The sequence below is a fragment of the Phyllostomus hastatus genome, unplaced genomic scaffold, assembly GCF_019186645.2.
Source record: "Phyllostomus hastatus isolate PE091 unplaced genomic scaffold, TTU_PhHast_1.1 phas_scaffold_46, whole genome shotgun sequence".
Taxonomy (NCBI): domain Eukaryota; kingdom Metazoa; phylum Chordata; class Mammalia; order Chiroptera; family Phyllostomidae; genus Phyllostomus; species Phyllostomus hastatus.
The window spans coordinates 2,141,248-2,154,171 of NW_025334032.1; the positions used below are offsets into that span (position 1 = coordinate 2,141,248).

General features: G+C 34.4%; 1 protein-coding gene across 12 annotated transcripts in view; it reads right to left on the reverse strand.

Annotated features, from left to right (window-relative positions):
* The window catches only part of LOC123807501 (histone-lysine N-methyltransferase SETDB2-like), a 125,795-nt gene that overhangs the window by 75,909 nt on the left and 36,962 nt on the right, over positions 1–12,924 (reverse strand). For 11 of the 12 annotated variants that reach the window (XR_006783658.1, XR_006783657.1, XR_006783659.1 and 8 more), the window contains one exon: positions 3,765–4,328. Coding sequence is in view for 9 of the 12 variants with exons in the window: in XM_045821409.1 (XP_045677365.1) it covers positions 3,765–4,328 (564 nt within the window). In the remaining 3 variants the exon portion in view is untranslated. Of the gene's footprint in view, positions 1–3,764; positions 4,329–12,924 lie in introns of those variants that run through there. The other variant, XM_045821412.1, reaches the window with a different exon arrangement.

A 12,924-nucleotide genomic window follows, 5' to 3' on the forward strand; every position in this document is an offset into this window, starting at 1 on the left:
TGAGAATCTGTTGAAAGTGATCCATGTTCTGTAAGGCCTGCAACAAGCAAAACACCTTGAGAATGTTGAATGTGTATAGGTTACAATCAACAAAGATCGGCAACTGACAGTATGAGAACTAGAAGCTGATCTGGGGATTCCAAAAACTACTGTATCTGAGATTTTGATGAAGGATCTTGTATGAAATGTGTTGTGGCAAAATTTGTTCCATAGCTTCTGCTACCAGAGCAGAAGAACATCATACAGCAATTGCTAATGACTTCATTCAAACTACTACCAATGAACCAGATTTCCTTAAGGTCACAGTCCGAGATGAATTCTGGGTCCATGGTTATGATCTGGAAACAAAGGCCCAGTAGTCCCAACAGGAGTCACCTGGTTCTCCATGCCCAAAGATGGTGTGGCAAAGTCCCAGCAAGATCAAAACCATGTTAACTGTGTTTTTTTATTGGGAGGGTGTTGTCTATCATGAGTATGCCCCAGCAGGCCAAACAATTAATAGGGAATACTACCTCAATGTGCAATATGATGGAAACAGCTGCAGCTACGGGCAATTGGTGATTGACAGCTTCATCATGACAATGTGCCTGCTTATGCATCACGTCTTGTGCAGAGTTTTTTGGTGAAATATCAAATAACCCACATGACTCAGCTGCCTTATAGCCCAGATTTGGTACCCTGTGAATTCTGGCTTTTCCCAAAACTAAAATTACCTTTGAGAGGGGAGAGATTTCAGACCATCAGTGAAATTCAGGAAAATATGACAGGGTAGCTGATGGAGACTGGGACAACTGAAGGGTCCCGAGGTGCCTACTTAGAAGGGGGCTGAGGCATCACTGTCCTATGTACAATGTTTCTTGTATCTTGTATATTCTTCAATAAATATATTTTTAATATTATAAGAATGGATATTTTTCAGACAGTCCTCATAAACTGTTTATATAATAGTCTTTAAAAAATTTACTCTAGTTATTACTTTAAAACTTGCTCTTTCTTTCAATGTCATGTTTTTGAGACCCAATCCATGTTATATTCAAATATAGTTAATTCCTTTAAATTTTTCCACAGCATTTAGATACACAATTATGTCACTTAATTAAGTTGCTTCAAGTTTTCAATATAACAAATGTTGAAATGAACATCCTATTCTTATGCAGATGTGTAAACATCTCTAGAGTAGTAGCTTTGAAATATTTTTTACTATGACCCACAGTAGAAAATACATATTTTTCAGGATCATATACAAGCACACATATTTATACGTATGCAAACTGAAACAATAGTGGCATGAAACATTACTCTTATTGTTTGTGATGCACTTGGGTCCTTTTTTGTATTATTTAATTTTAAAAATGCTAGTTACAACCTCTTAAATGATTTTATATCAACTAAACCTATGGCTTGGAATACAATGTTCTAAATATACTTAAAAGTACCATTGCTGGAAAGTAGGTATGCACCTTTTCTATTGCTGTGTAACTGAACATCCCACTCTCCCTATTAAACGACTGACAGGCTTGGTATGAAATTCTAGTTTTAATTTGTTCTCCTTCAAGATTTTAAGCTAATGTATCTCTTTTTTTATTGTATTACTTCTGATGAAAAGTGTGTTGTCAGTCTCTTTTTCCTCTTTTTTGAGAGTTTGAAATTTACTCTTTATCCTAGGTCCTTCTTAAGTTGCATCAATATATTTATTTAGATCTATCTTATTTTCCCTTTTTAGTACTTAGCAGGCTCTTTCACTCAGAGGATTCCTGTCTTTCTTCAACTCTGTAAAATTCTCAGCTATTTTCTTTTTTTCAACCTCTTCCAAGGACATTTTTTCATGGCTTTTATAGAGAGAACAAAGGGGTAGAGGGAGGTGGAAACAGAGAGAGACAGAGACAGAAATATAGATGTGAGAAAGAAACATCAACTGGTTGCCTCCTGTATGTGCCCTGACTGGGAATCAAACCCATAATCTTTTGGTTTATGGAATGACACTCCAACCAACTAAGCCACATAGGCCAGGGCTCAGCTATTATCTTGGAATGGTATCAACTTGGAATGGTGCTCTTTTCTTTTTTGCATATGTATGCTACAGCTACTCCTCCATATTTTTTAACCTGTAAGTTATTTTACCCATATCTTTATCTGTTTGCATTCTGAGAGATCTTAGTTTTTGCCATCCAACACATTAATTCTTTCTTCAGCTATACCAATGCTAACATTTAGTGCATCCATTTAATTTATTTCAATGACCATGTATTTCCTATATTTCCAAATGGTTCTTTTTCATATATACCCCTTTATAAAAATAATTTCCTATTCTTGTTTTATGGATGCTAATATTTTAGTTCTTTGGACATTTTAAATATACCTATTGTAAAGTACTTTTCAATCAGATTCTACATTTATCTCTGATTCTTCAGGTGTGAATTCTCCCATTTGTTGGGATTTAAGCTGCTTTCGGGGTCTTAACCATTGCCTTTGTGTGCTGTGACAGTCTGACATCATACTTCTGTGGGGTTTACACCTGTGTATTCTAAAATTACATATAGTCAAATTATTCTCTAAAAAATTCTCTTGAACTGACCATAGAGTAAACACTGTTCCACAGTCATTTTTTTTTTTTTTTTTCAGTTTATGGGTTGATGCCCAACCAACTGAGCCACACTGGCCTGGTCCAGTAATTTTTTTCTCCACTACTGAAAGAGATTGAGCTTGGCCAGATACAGATGGGTTATACTTAGAGGCAATGCTTAAAAAAAAAAAAAAAGAAAAAAAAAACACTTGTTTTTAAAAAGAATTAAACTAGGCCAGCAACAGATTTTCTCTATGATAGGGCAAAGGAATTGAGCCAAAAGGATCTAACAGCAGATTTATATATCTCATCTCACACTCCAACTAACAGGGTGGTGAAAACTACTATCCATACCATTTATTTATCTTTCTCATTCTTTTGCCTACTACTAGAAACTAAATTTACATTAAATTGAATGTACATATAATGCAACTCCATTCTATATATGCATACCTACAAAAACATGTACACTATATATCCTTAAAATGATTTGAAAGTCCTAATATACTGAACATGTTTTCATTTTTTATGGAATGTCAATGTTAGGATCAAGAGAGTACTAATTATAAGCACCATTAACTTTCTACAAATGGCAAGAAAATGATTTGTAGAGAAATAAATCGCAACATATAACACAGTTACTAAGAGCATGAGTTGAAACTGCAGCTCTTCAATTTGTTTGCCCTATGATCTTACAATTAGCTTCTCAGTTTCCTCTTTTATAACATGGAAATAATACTACTACCTCATAGAGTTTTGTGAGAATTAAATAAGAAAATGTATATAAAGCAATTGTCAGTGTCTCCCATTGTTACATGGTATTAACTGTAATTGCTGCTGTTATGATTATGATACTAGCTTAAAGAAATACTCATCACCCTGTACACCAAAAGGTTGAGGGTTCAGTCCCCAGTCAGAGCAACCAATTGATGTTTGTCTGTCACATCTCTCTCTCTCTCTCTACTCAATAAGCATATTTTATTAAAAAAAAAGAAATATCCTTGGAGGAAATAATTTTCAAATTATTGTAATAACGCTGAAAAGTTTTCTTTCCCGTTGCTAGTGAGAGGGTGCATCTTTCCATTTTAGATTTTTAGCGAACAGTTTTAGATAGACAGATAGACAAACTGAGACACAGCAGGACTTAACAAGTACCCCTACATTCAGAAGATTTTTTGAAATGCCATTATATTCTACTCACATGTCTATGCATCCCTCAGAGCAGTCACATGAATCAGTAAATATGTTGGGAAAGCTGCTTAGATAATATGCTCGTGGCCACATAGTCTTTCTGTACTTAAAGTGTGGAAGCTTTCTATTGTCAATTTCATTACAGAAAGAAATGGGCACCAATTCCACTCCATTGCTAATATCCAGATCAGAAACAATTTCTTCTTGCTTTGGGTAATTCCGAGTCAATTGAACATAGGTATTGAAAGAAAAGTTATCTGTAAATAAAAAGTTACACTCTGTCTCAAGCAGGTAACGAAAAACTTCCTCCATGTTTCGTAGGCTCCTTCCACAAGGGGTTTTATAACTCACGTGGAGTGCTGAAGAATGAGTGTTTGTCTTTGCGTGTCGTCTTTGGAAGTGGCATGAAATTGGTAGCTGCAGAGGGTTTTCTCCCTTGAAGGTTAGTGGCATTTTCATCAGACAGGCACCAGAGCAGTCATGACTTTGGTAAGATAAATTCAAAGAGGATTCTTTTTCTCCAAAGTCCACAGCTTTATTTCTCAGAGGGGGAGATTCATTATTTTTTGTAGTGCTGTTCAAAATTAATTACTTATTAGTATCTCACATTTATAGTACAACTTCCCATTTTAAAAATACACTGCACACTAAGGTGGTAATTAGTGCTAATATTTTCTTAGACAATACAAAAATAAGCTAGACTCTGAAATAAACATTATACTATGTTCTGCAGCCATTTAAAGGTATACCTTGCAGGTCTTGCCTCAAAGGTCTTCTCCCCACTCCAGAAATCAAATATGTGGTGTTTTTTTCCCAGCACATCTCCAACTGGGAGTCCAATAATTCAGTTCAATTCTGACACTATTAACCTGGAGTCAGTATCAGATCCCACAAGACAAAGGGCTCAGTCCCACAAGACTATCCCCATTTCAGATACAAAATACAAGTCCTGCATACCCATACTTCTGACTGACCCTGGGATCCCCACAACCCCTTCCCTAAAACTTGATAATTTGTAGAAAGACTCAGAGAACTCAAGAAAGCAGTTTAATTACTATTACCAATTTATAATAAAAGATAGAACTCAGGAACAGTCAAATGGAAGTGATTCACAGGGCAAGATAAGTAGGAAGGGTTACGGCATGCCCTCCCCATGTGTGTCACCCTCCCAGTGTCTCTAAGTGTTCAACCAGGAAGCTTTCAGAACCCTGTTGTTTAGAAGTTTTTATGGAGGTTTCATTACATAAGTATGATTGATTATATCACAGGCCACCGGTGATTATCTTAATCTCTAGCCCTTCTCTCCTCCCTAGAGGTTGGAATGTAGGGCTGAAAGTTTTCAGCTTCCAATCAACATTTATTTAGTCTTTCTGGTAACCAGGCACCATCCTGAAGCTAACTAGCAGCCCCTCACCAAGAGTCATTTCATTAGTATACCAAAGATAATCTTCTCACTCAGGAGGTTCCAAAGGTTTTAGAAGCTACGTGCCAGGCAGTAGGACAAAGACCAAGTATCTTTCTTATTATATCACAACCTAATTTCAGAATATTCCAGAGAGCTGTGATTATAGCTGTACCATTTTGCTATGGCACCTAGCAAATTTAGAGTTATTTAGAGCATGCACTCAATAAATAGGTGAGGAAGATTATCTTCAGACATGCTTGATTCAAGCTTTCTACCTGCATAAAACAGTAAAGGCTAGCCAAAAACTAATTCACTCATCAAGAATCCTTTACACAGTGTTTGCCTTCAACCACTGTTAACCAATGGAAATTTTTCCACAATATGTAATTCACCTGGCATCATAGTGATATATCTGAAAGTGGTAAACTGATAGGAGAAAATGGGGCAGTCAGTCATTTTAAGAAAAAATAATTTGTGAAAAGATTCCATATGTATTGGGAATTCAGGTTTTAATTTTTCACCCAGAACCTCAGTTTTGTTTTATGCAGTATTTTCTATATTTAGATGTCTTTATTATAAAAGTAATATAGTATTTTAGAGATGTTTTTATACTCACTACATAAAGCAACACTGTCCAACAGAACTTTCCGCACTGATGGCAATGTTCAGTATCTGTGCTGTCCAGTTGGGTAGCCACTAGCTACATGTGGCTATTGAGCACTTTTAAATGGGGCTAGTGCAACAAAAGAGCTGAACTTTAAATTTTGTTTAATTTTAATTAATTCAAATTTAAATAGTCATGTGCAGCTATATTGAATGCATAGATATGAGGTGTATCTTCCTTTTTTCCAGCTGTATTAGCAATCCTCTGAATAAATTTCACAATTTATTCTCTATTGTTTCCAATCTTTTGCTATTATAAATCATCATGTGATAAACAACATTATACATAACAATTTCATACATGTAAAGATATCACTACAGAATATATTCCCAGAAATGGAAATACTAGGTCTCAGGGTAAATGGATTAGTAATTTTGTTAAGACACCCAAATTGTTCTCCTTGGGGCTAGCCTCTCCAGCAATTTATGAAAGTACCTGCTTCCAAAGCCTCATCAATCAATGGCTCTTGATGCTTTCGAATTTCTGACAATCTAACAGCCTAAAGGATAGAAGTTTATAAGTCTTTTAATGTTAGATACATTTGTTTCCAATTTTTCTGTTACTACTTTTTTTTTTTTATTGATTGATTTGAGAGAGAGAGAGGAAAGGAGAAGACAGAAACACAGAGAAACATCAACCGGTTGCTCCACCCATCCATGCCCTCACTGGTTAATTCTTGTATACACTTGAGATGGGATTGAACTTGCAACCTTGGAGCATCAGGATGACACTCTGACCAACTGAACTACTGGTCCAGGGCTCTGTTACTACTTTAATGAATATCCTTATACATAAACCCTTGACCAAATTTCTGATTATTACTGTAGTATACATTCCTTTAAGAGGAATTACTAGGTCAACAGGAACATACATTTAATAACTTTATTAATAACAGGTTCAAAGTACATAAAAAAGTATTTTTTCTCATAAAAAAGACTGATATATTGGACCCCCATGTACTTGTGAGAACTGCAGACTTTTGGCACAACTCTGTCCAAACCTATGCACTAAGAGACAACCAAACTCTAGCAAGGCTCCTAGCAGCATAAAACAAAGTCTCTAGATTGACCCCTGTTCCTCAATAAAATGCCTGCCTGAGAAAGCTCAAGGCTGCCAAGAAAATATACTGTTTCTTCTAGCCAACACCTGAAGATAAACCCCTGACCTTCCTTTCTTACACCATTTACTAAGAGGACTTACAATTGTGAATCATTCCTCCTTCCTTCTGAGAGGTATATGCATCTCCTACAACTCAGGTATGTGTTTCTCAAGGAACTGAAAGTCATTCCTTTGAAAGGCAATGGTCAGGAAGGATAGGGCCTGTCTTCCAGTCTCTGTGGGAGAACAGAATCCTAACTTCGATAATTGCCAGGCAGCACACACAGCTGGCCTCAAGGGTATTTACACTCCGTGTAATTTTACACTTGAGTGCTTGCTCTTCCTCTCTCCCCCATTCCCCTTTAAAACTCCAGTAATTTCAGCAGCACAAATCGGAATGGAGCTCAACTCCTTCCCCTATTGTCAGTAGGCACTTGGTAAAATCTGTTTTCACTCCTTTAACTAGTATCTTTGCTTATCTTTGGCACATTACCAAACTTTTGATAATTATCAACATTTTGTCTATTTTATTTGATCTATTCTCCCTACCTCTTGCCCCATCCTGAAATATACTGGAGTGCTTTAAAGCAAATCCTAGACGGATTTCAGCTAAAGATCTCAGCTAAAATCTTTTTTTAGCTGAAATAAATCAATATGCATTTCTAACAAGGCTTTTAAAAATATATATAGTCTAAATAGCCTGTTTTCACAGTTCCTTGATTCTCTTAAATTAGTTTGAATCAAAATTCAAACAAGTACCACACAATGTATTTGATTCAGATGTCTTTTGTCTCTTCAACCTTAAAAGAGTGCCTCTTCATTTTATGATATGTTTGTTAAAGTTGAGTAAATTGTGTCATTAGTCCTGTATCGCTTCCCACACTGTAGAATTTGGCTGATGACTTTTTGTGGTGTTAACTCATTCCCCTATCCTTTCTATTCCTGGTAAATTCATGAGTCAGTTCTAGAAGCTTGATTATATTCAGGTTCAATTTTGGTGGTGGTGGTGGTGTGTAATAATTCACAGGCGATGCTATAAATTCCTATTAAGTCAACTAAGGAGGTATACAATATCGGATTCACTTTTAGTGATGCTAAGATTTGTAATGGATTGGCCAGAAAGTCCATTAGATTTTTCCATATGATGGCTCTAGTAGTGCTCAGTTGTCATTAATTTCATTTTGAACAACTTGTTTACACTGTATTGTGACAGCTGTCTTATCAGTGTGCATTAAAAAATCTTATCAAAATTAGTGAATTTTTGTGTAGCCATTCTAGTAGTGAAGATGGATGAAGATCCACAACACTTTTGGCATATTATGTTTTATTATTTCAAGGAAAGTAAAAACTAAATTGAAACGCAAAAAAAAGATTTGTGCAGTGTTTGGAGAAGGTGCTGTGACTCATCGAATATGTCAAAAGTGTTTTTGTGAAATTTCTTGGTACTACAAATATTTTGGCCAAATAATTCTTTGTTGTGGGGCTGTCTTATGCATTGGAAGACATTTAGCAGCACCCCTAGCCTCTACCCATTAGAAACCAAAAGTGGGAGATAGCCAACATTCTTAAAATACCCAAATCAATCAAGTTATTGGTGAAAATGAAAAAAATGTCTTTCATTTTACAGAAAAAATGTAATGGGTTTTTTGGGCCAACCCAGTAAGTGAATTAAGGTGTTTTCAGCCTAATCCATCCATTTGAAAGCTTGTCATGAGTCTTTCACTTAACAGGTTTATTTATCATTTACTTGTGATCACTGGCTAGGCCTGTGCTACTCAGGGTGTAGTGGTGTCAGTCCCCAGTGACTTGCTACCAATTCATGACAAATACAAAAAATTGAAAGCTGCAAAACTTTAAAACTTTTACAGCAATTTGACATTGCCATGTTTCATTGCATTTTATAAGAGTATCTAAAAAAAAATAAAACCACCTGTTCTCACCAGTTACTTTGAGAGCACTGTCCTAGTGAGTCCACTGTTTCTTGAAGGCTGGAGGTTGTAAAAAGAACAATCTTTTTATTCTATCATTCCTAGAATTTTCTGGTTGGAATTCTTTTATAAAACGAAATTTTTCTCATCAACTCAGGTTATTGTGAAATATGTTTAGTATAGGAAAGGCAGGATAAACGCCTGCTTCTTTTTAATTCCTAGTATTTAGAATGATGATGGGTTGTATGTTAGCAACTACTAAAGTGACTGGATTTCAAAGTATTATTATGACCACATGGATTTTTATATATTTAATGTGTTTAAATCAATTACAGTGATTATTCATTTTGGTGGTCATATTGTGACATTTTTGGCTAGTTGAAGTTCCTTCAAGTTTACTCCTACAATTTTCAAACACAATTGGTAGTCTTAGATAGCATTTTTGCTTTCTGTCATGAGATGTTCCAGGTTTGGAATCTGCCATTTCTCTACACCAATAATTTTCAACCTTTTTCATCTCAGGTCATACATAAACTAATTACTAAAATTATGTGGCACATCAAAAAATATATTTTTTGCTGATCTGACAAAAACAATAGGTATAATTTTGATTCATTCACACCAGATGGCTATTATTGTTTTGGCTATTGTCATTGTTTGACTTGATAACCTAAGGGAAAAGAGGACAGTGCCCCTAAGTATTCAGGTAATGCATGTTTTAAAAATTCTTGCAGCACTTGGGTTGAAAGTTGCTGCTTTACAAGACTATGATTCCATTTAATGAGAAATGACATTTTGAAATCACAATGATGGTGCTAGGAGGTACACACATTTTAATTAATACGAATTGACAAAATGCTTTTCCAAAAAGGCTGGGCCAATTTACACTCTTATGAGCATGTATAAATGTAAATCTAATTAATTATTTTAAATGTTAATCAATTTGATAGCTGAAAAATAGTATTTTATTGCCTTAATTTGTTTTTCTCTAAATTATATGAAGTTTGAACATAAATTTCACATGTATTGGTCTTTTATTTTTCTTTTGGTGAACTGTCTATTCATATGCTTTGGCCATTTTCCTATTGGGGGTTTGTTCATTATTCATTTTTCCATCAAAGATGTCTTGCATTGGCTATGCAGTAGGTCATGCTATGGAAAAAATGATAGAGCTCCATGATCTCAAGGAGCTTACATTCTAGGCAGAAAACTAAGTATTTATAATAAAGTAAAGATGATGTTATGAATGAAGCCATGACACCTAATGTCATGGAAAGATATCGAATCTTCATTAGCTTTTGTTTTTTTAGGGTTCTAAATTAATTTTTTCCATAGCTTGGGACTCCAATTCATCTAGAATTTGGATGTACCACAAAGATCTAACTTAAATTTTCCAAATGATGTCCAACTGTTCCAGAGTCATTTATTAAATAACAAGCCCTTCTTTACCTTGGAACTTTTGACTTACTTATGATAGTAGGCATTCCTGTTTTAATCTTAAAGGAAATACCTCTAGAGTTTCATCAATATATAGGATGTGGATGTTCGTTAGAGAAATACATTCTCTACCACATTAAAAAAGGGTTCTATTTCTCACAATTGTTACTGACTTTTTAAAATCTTTGGCCATTTCTTAAGGTCTACTTCCATAAAATAATAGATTTTCTAATACTAAATCATTCTTGCTTGACTAGTATAAATTCTATCGGTCACTTCATTCTTTTAAAATATTTCTCTGGATTAGAATGCTAAAATTTTATTTAGAATCTCTGTACCCATAATAGTGGTATTTAAACATCTGGGGGGTCATGAACCATTTTAGATAATCTGATTAAAGCTATGAACTCTCTCCCTAGAAATATACTATTAATATAAAAATCTGCATACCATTCAGGGGCTGCATAACCCATAGTCTAGCGACTCATCTTTATTGTAATTAACTCCATACTTAGATGGTTTCCATGCTACAACCATTTAAATACTGTCTTTCCCAATTCTAAATTCTTCGTTGTGACTCATCTTTTGGTTAGCAAAAGGATGTCTGAAAATACTTTCCAAAAGGACGTGTGAATGGTATGTTTTCTGAGCTTTTGTAGAAGTTAAATCTGGCACCAACCTAATCACTGTTATTTTGTTGGGTTTCTATTTCTGTCTTGATACTGGTAAGATATTTAAAACTTAAGGCTGATACCAAATCCTTTTTTAGCCAATATTAATCTAATAGTAATTTTCACACCCCCCCACCCTGTTATCTTTGTCCATGGGTCCTTCCTACAAGTTCCTTGACTTGACCCTTCCTATTCTTTCCCATGTTATCCCCCCACCCTCCCCTCTGGTCACTTTCAGTTTGTTCTTTATTTCCATGTCTCTGGTTCTATTTTTGTTTGCTTGCTTGTTTGTTTTGTTGATTAGGGTCCACTTATACGTGAGATTATATGGTATTTGTCTTTCACTGCCTGGCTTATTTCACTTTGCATAATATTCTCCAGTTCTCTTATACTCAGAAATTATGTTCTTTGATTATAGCTTCACTTATTCTAGCTTTTGGCATTTTTCTTACTTGCTTGTTTTAGTTCAAAACAAAATATGGCAAATTTTTCCACAAGCAATGCTTTTGCAGAGCTGGCTTACATTAATTTTTGTTAATATATTAAAAATATCTACATTTTATATTTAATGAAAAAGCCATGCATTTTCATTTTCTAGTTGCTAGAGCATTTCTGACTCCTAGTTTAGATAACTGCAATTTCCTTTATTGGAGCTGTGAGCAGCAGTACATTAGTCTTAAACCTATCATCACCTTTGCTTGAAGTTCTTTTTTTCCTCTATTAAGAAAGATAACTAATTCTGGTGTTTAGAAATTGTTACATTTCATAAAGAACATTGTAACATCTGGATGATCATGCAAATATTTCACAGCGTTCACTGGAGTTATTGGTTTTCTCTTATTAGCTTTTTAAAGAACACTAATTACTCATTATTCTTTTTTTTCCTCATCTATTTGCCCTTTTCTTCTACATTTTGGATAATCTTATAGATCCCAGGTTATACCTTTAATCAGATGACTTTCACAATGTATATATTTTTTAAAAGGCTGAAGTAAATGTGATCCTGTACTACTATTTATAACAGGAAATATTTAAAACAATCTAATTATCTACCCTTAAAAGAACAGATAAATATAATGTAGTATTTTACATTATGGAAAACCAAACAAGAATTAAAGAAAATGAAATAGATCTATACACAGCATGATTAGATTGATTTAGTAATTAAACATTATTAATAGTCCTGGCTAGGTAACTCAACTGGTTAGAGTGTTGTTTTAATAGGCCAAGGTTGTGGGTTCAATCCCCGGTCAGGGCACATACAAGAATCAACCAATGAATGCTTCAATCAGTGGAATAACAAATTGATGTTTCTCTCTCTCTCTTGCTCTCTCCCTCCTTTCCTCTCTCTCTCTAAAATCAATAAAGAAAAAATTATTAATAGATTAATATTGGTTTAAAAAAGCTTTAGTATTGATCTCTCAAAATAATACTGAATAAAACAAGGTTCATGTATGAATATTTATGTAAGTGAAAATAATGAAAAGTAACAATACTATATAGTATTTATGACCCTGTAAATATTTTTAAATGAACTAGAAAAACGATAGGTGATAGTGACTGCTTCTAAAATGCAGATGGGGAACAGATGTTGCCATGGTGAGAAATTAGGTATGGTTCAAAATGTATTTTCTTTTTAATAAAGAGACCAGAGGCAAATAAAATGAAATGTTAATAGCTGTTAATTCTAGATGGTGTGAGTATGGTTTTTTGCTGTATACCTTTATGTATTTTCAAGCTTTTAAATTTCTTGAAGACAGTGAGAAATATTGGATGAAAATGTAGCATTAAAAGATTAATGTAAATCCACCACTACTCATGGACTACAATGCATTATCATCTAATACATTGAAAATGAGGGTAAAAAATAAAGGTGTGTTTCTTCTTAAGTAACTTCAATCTATTTTAGAATTTTTGAATAATGTTGGGGGTTCATGCCATAGTAAAAATTATAGCCTATAATGTAT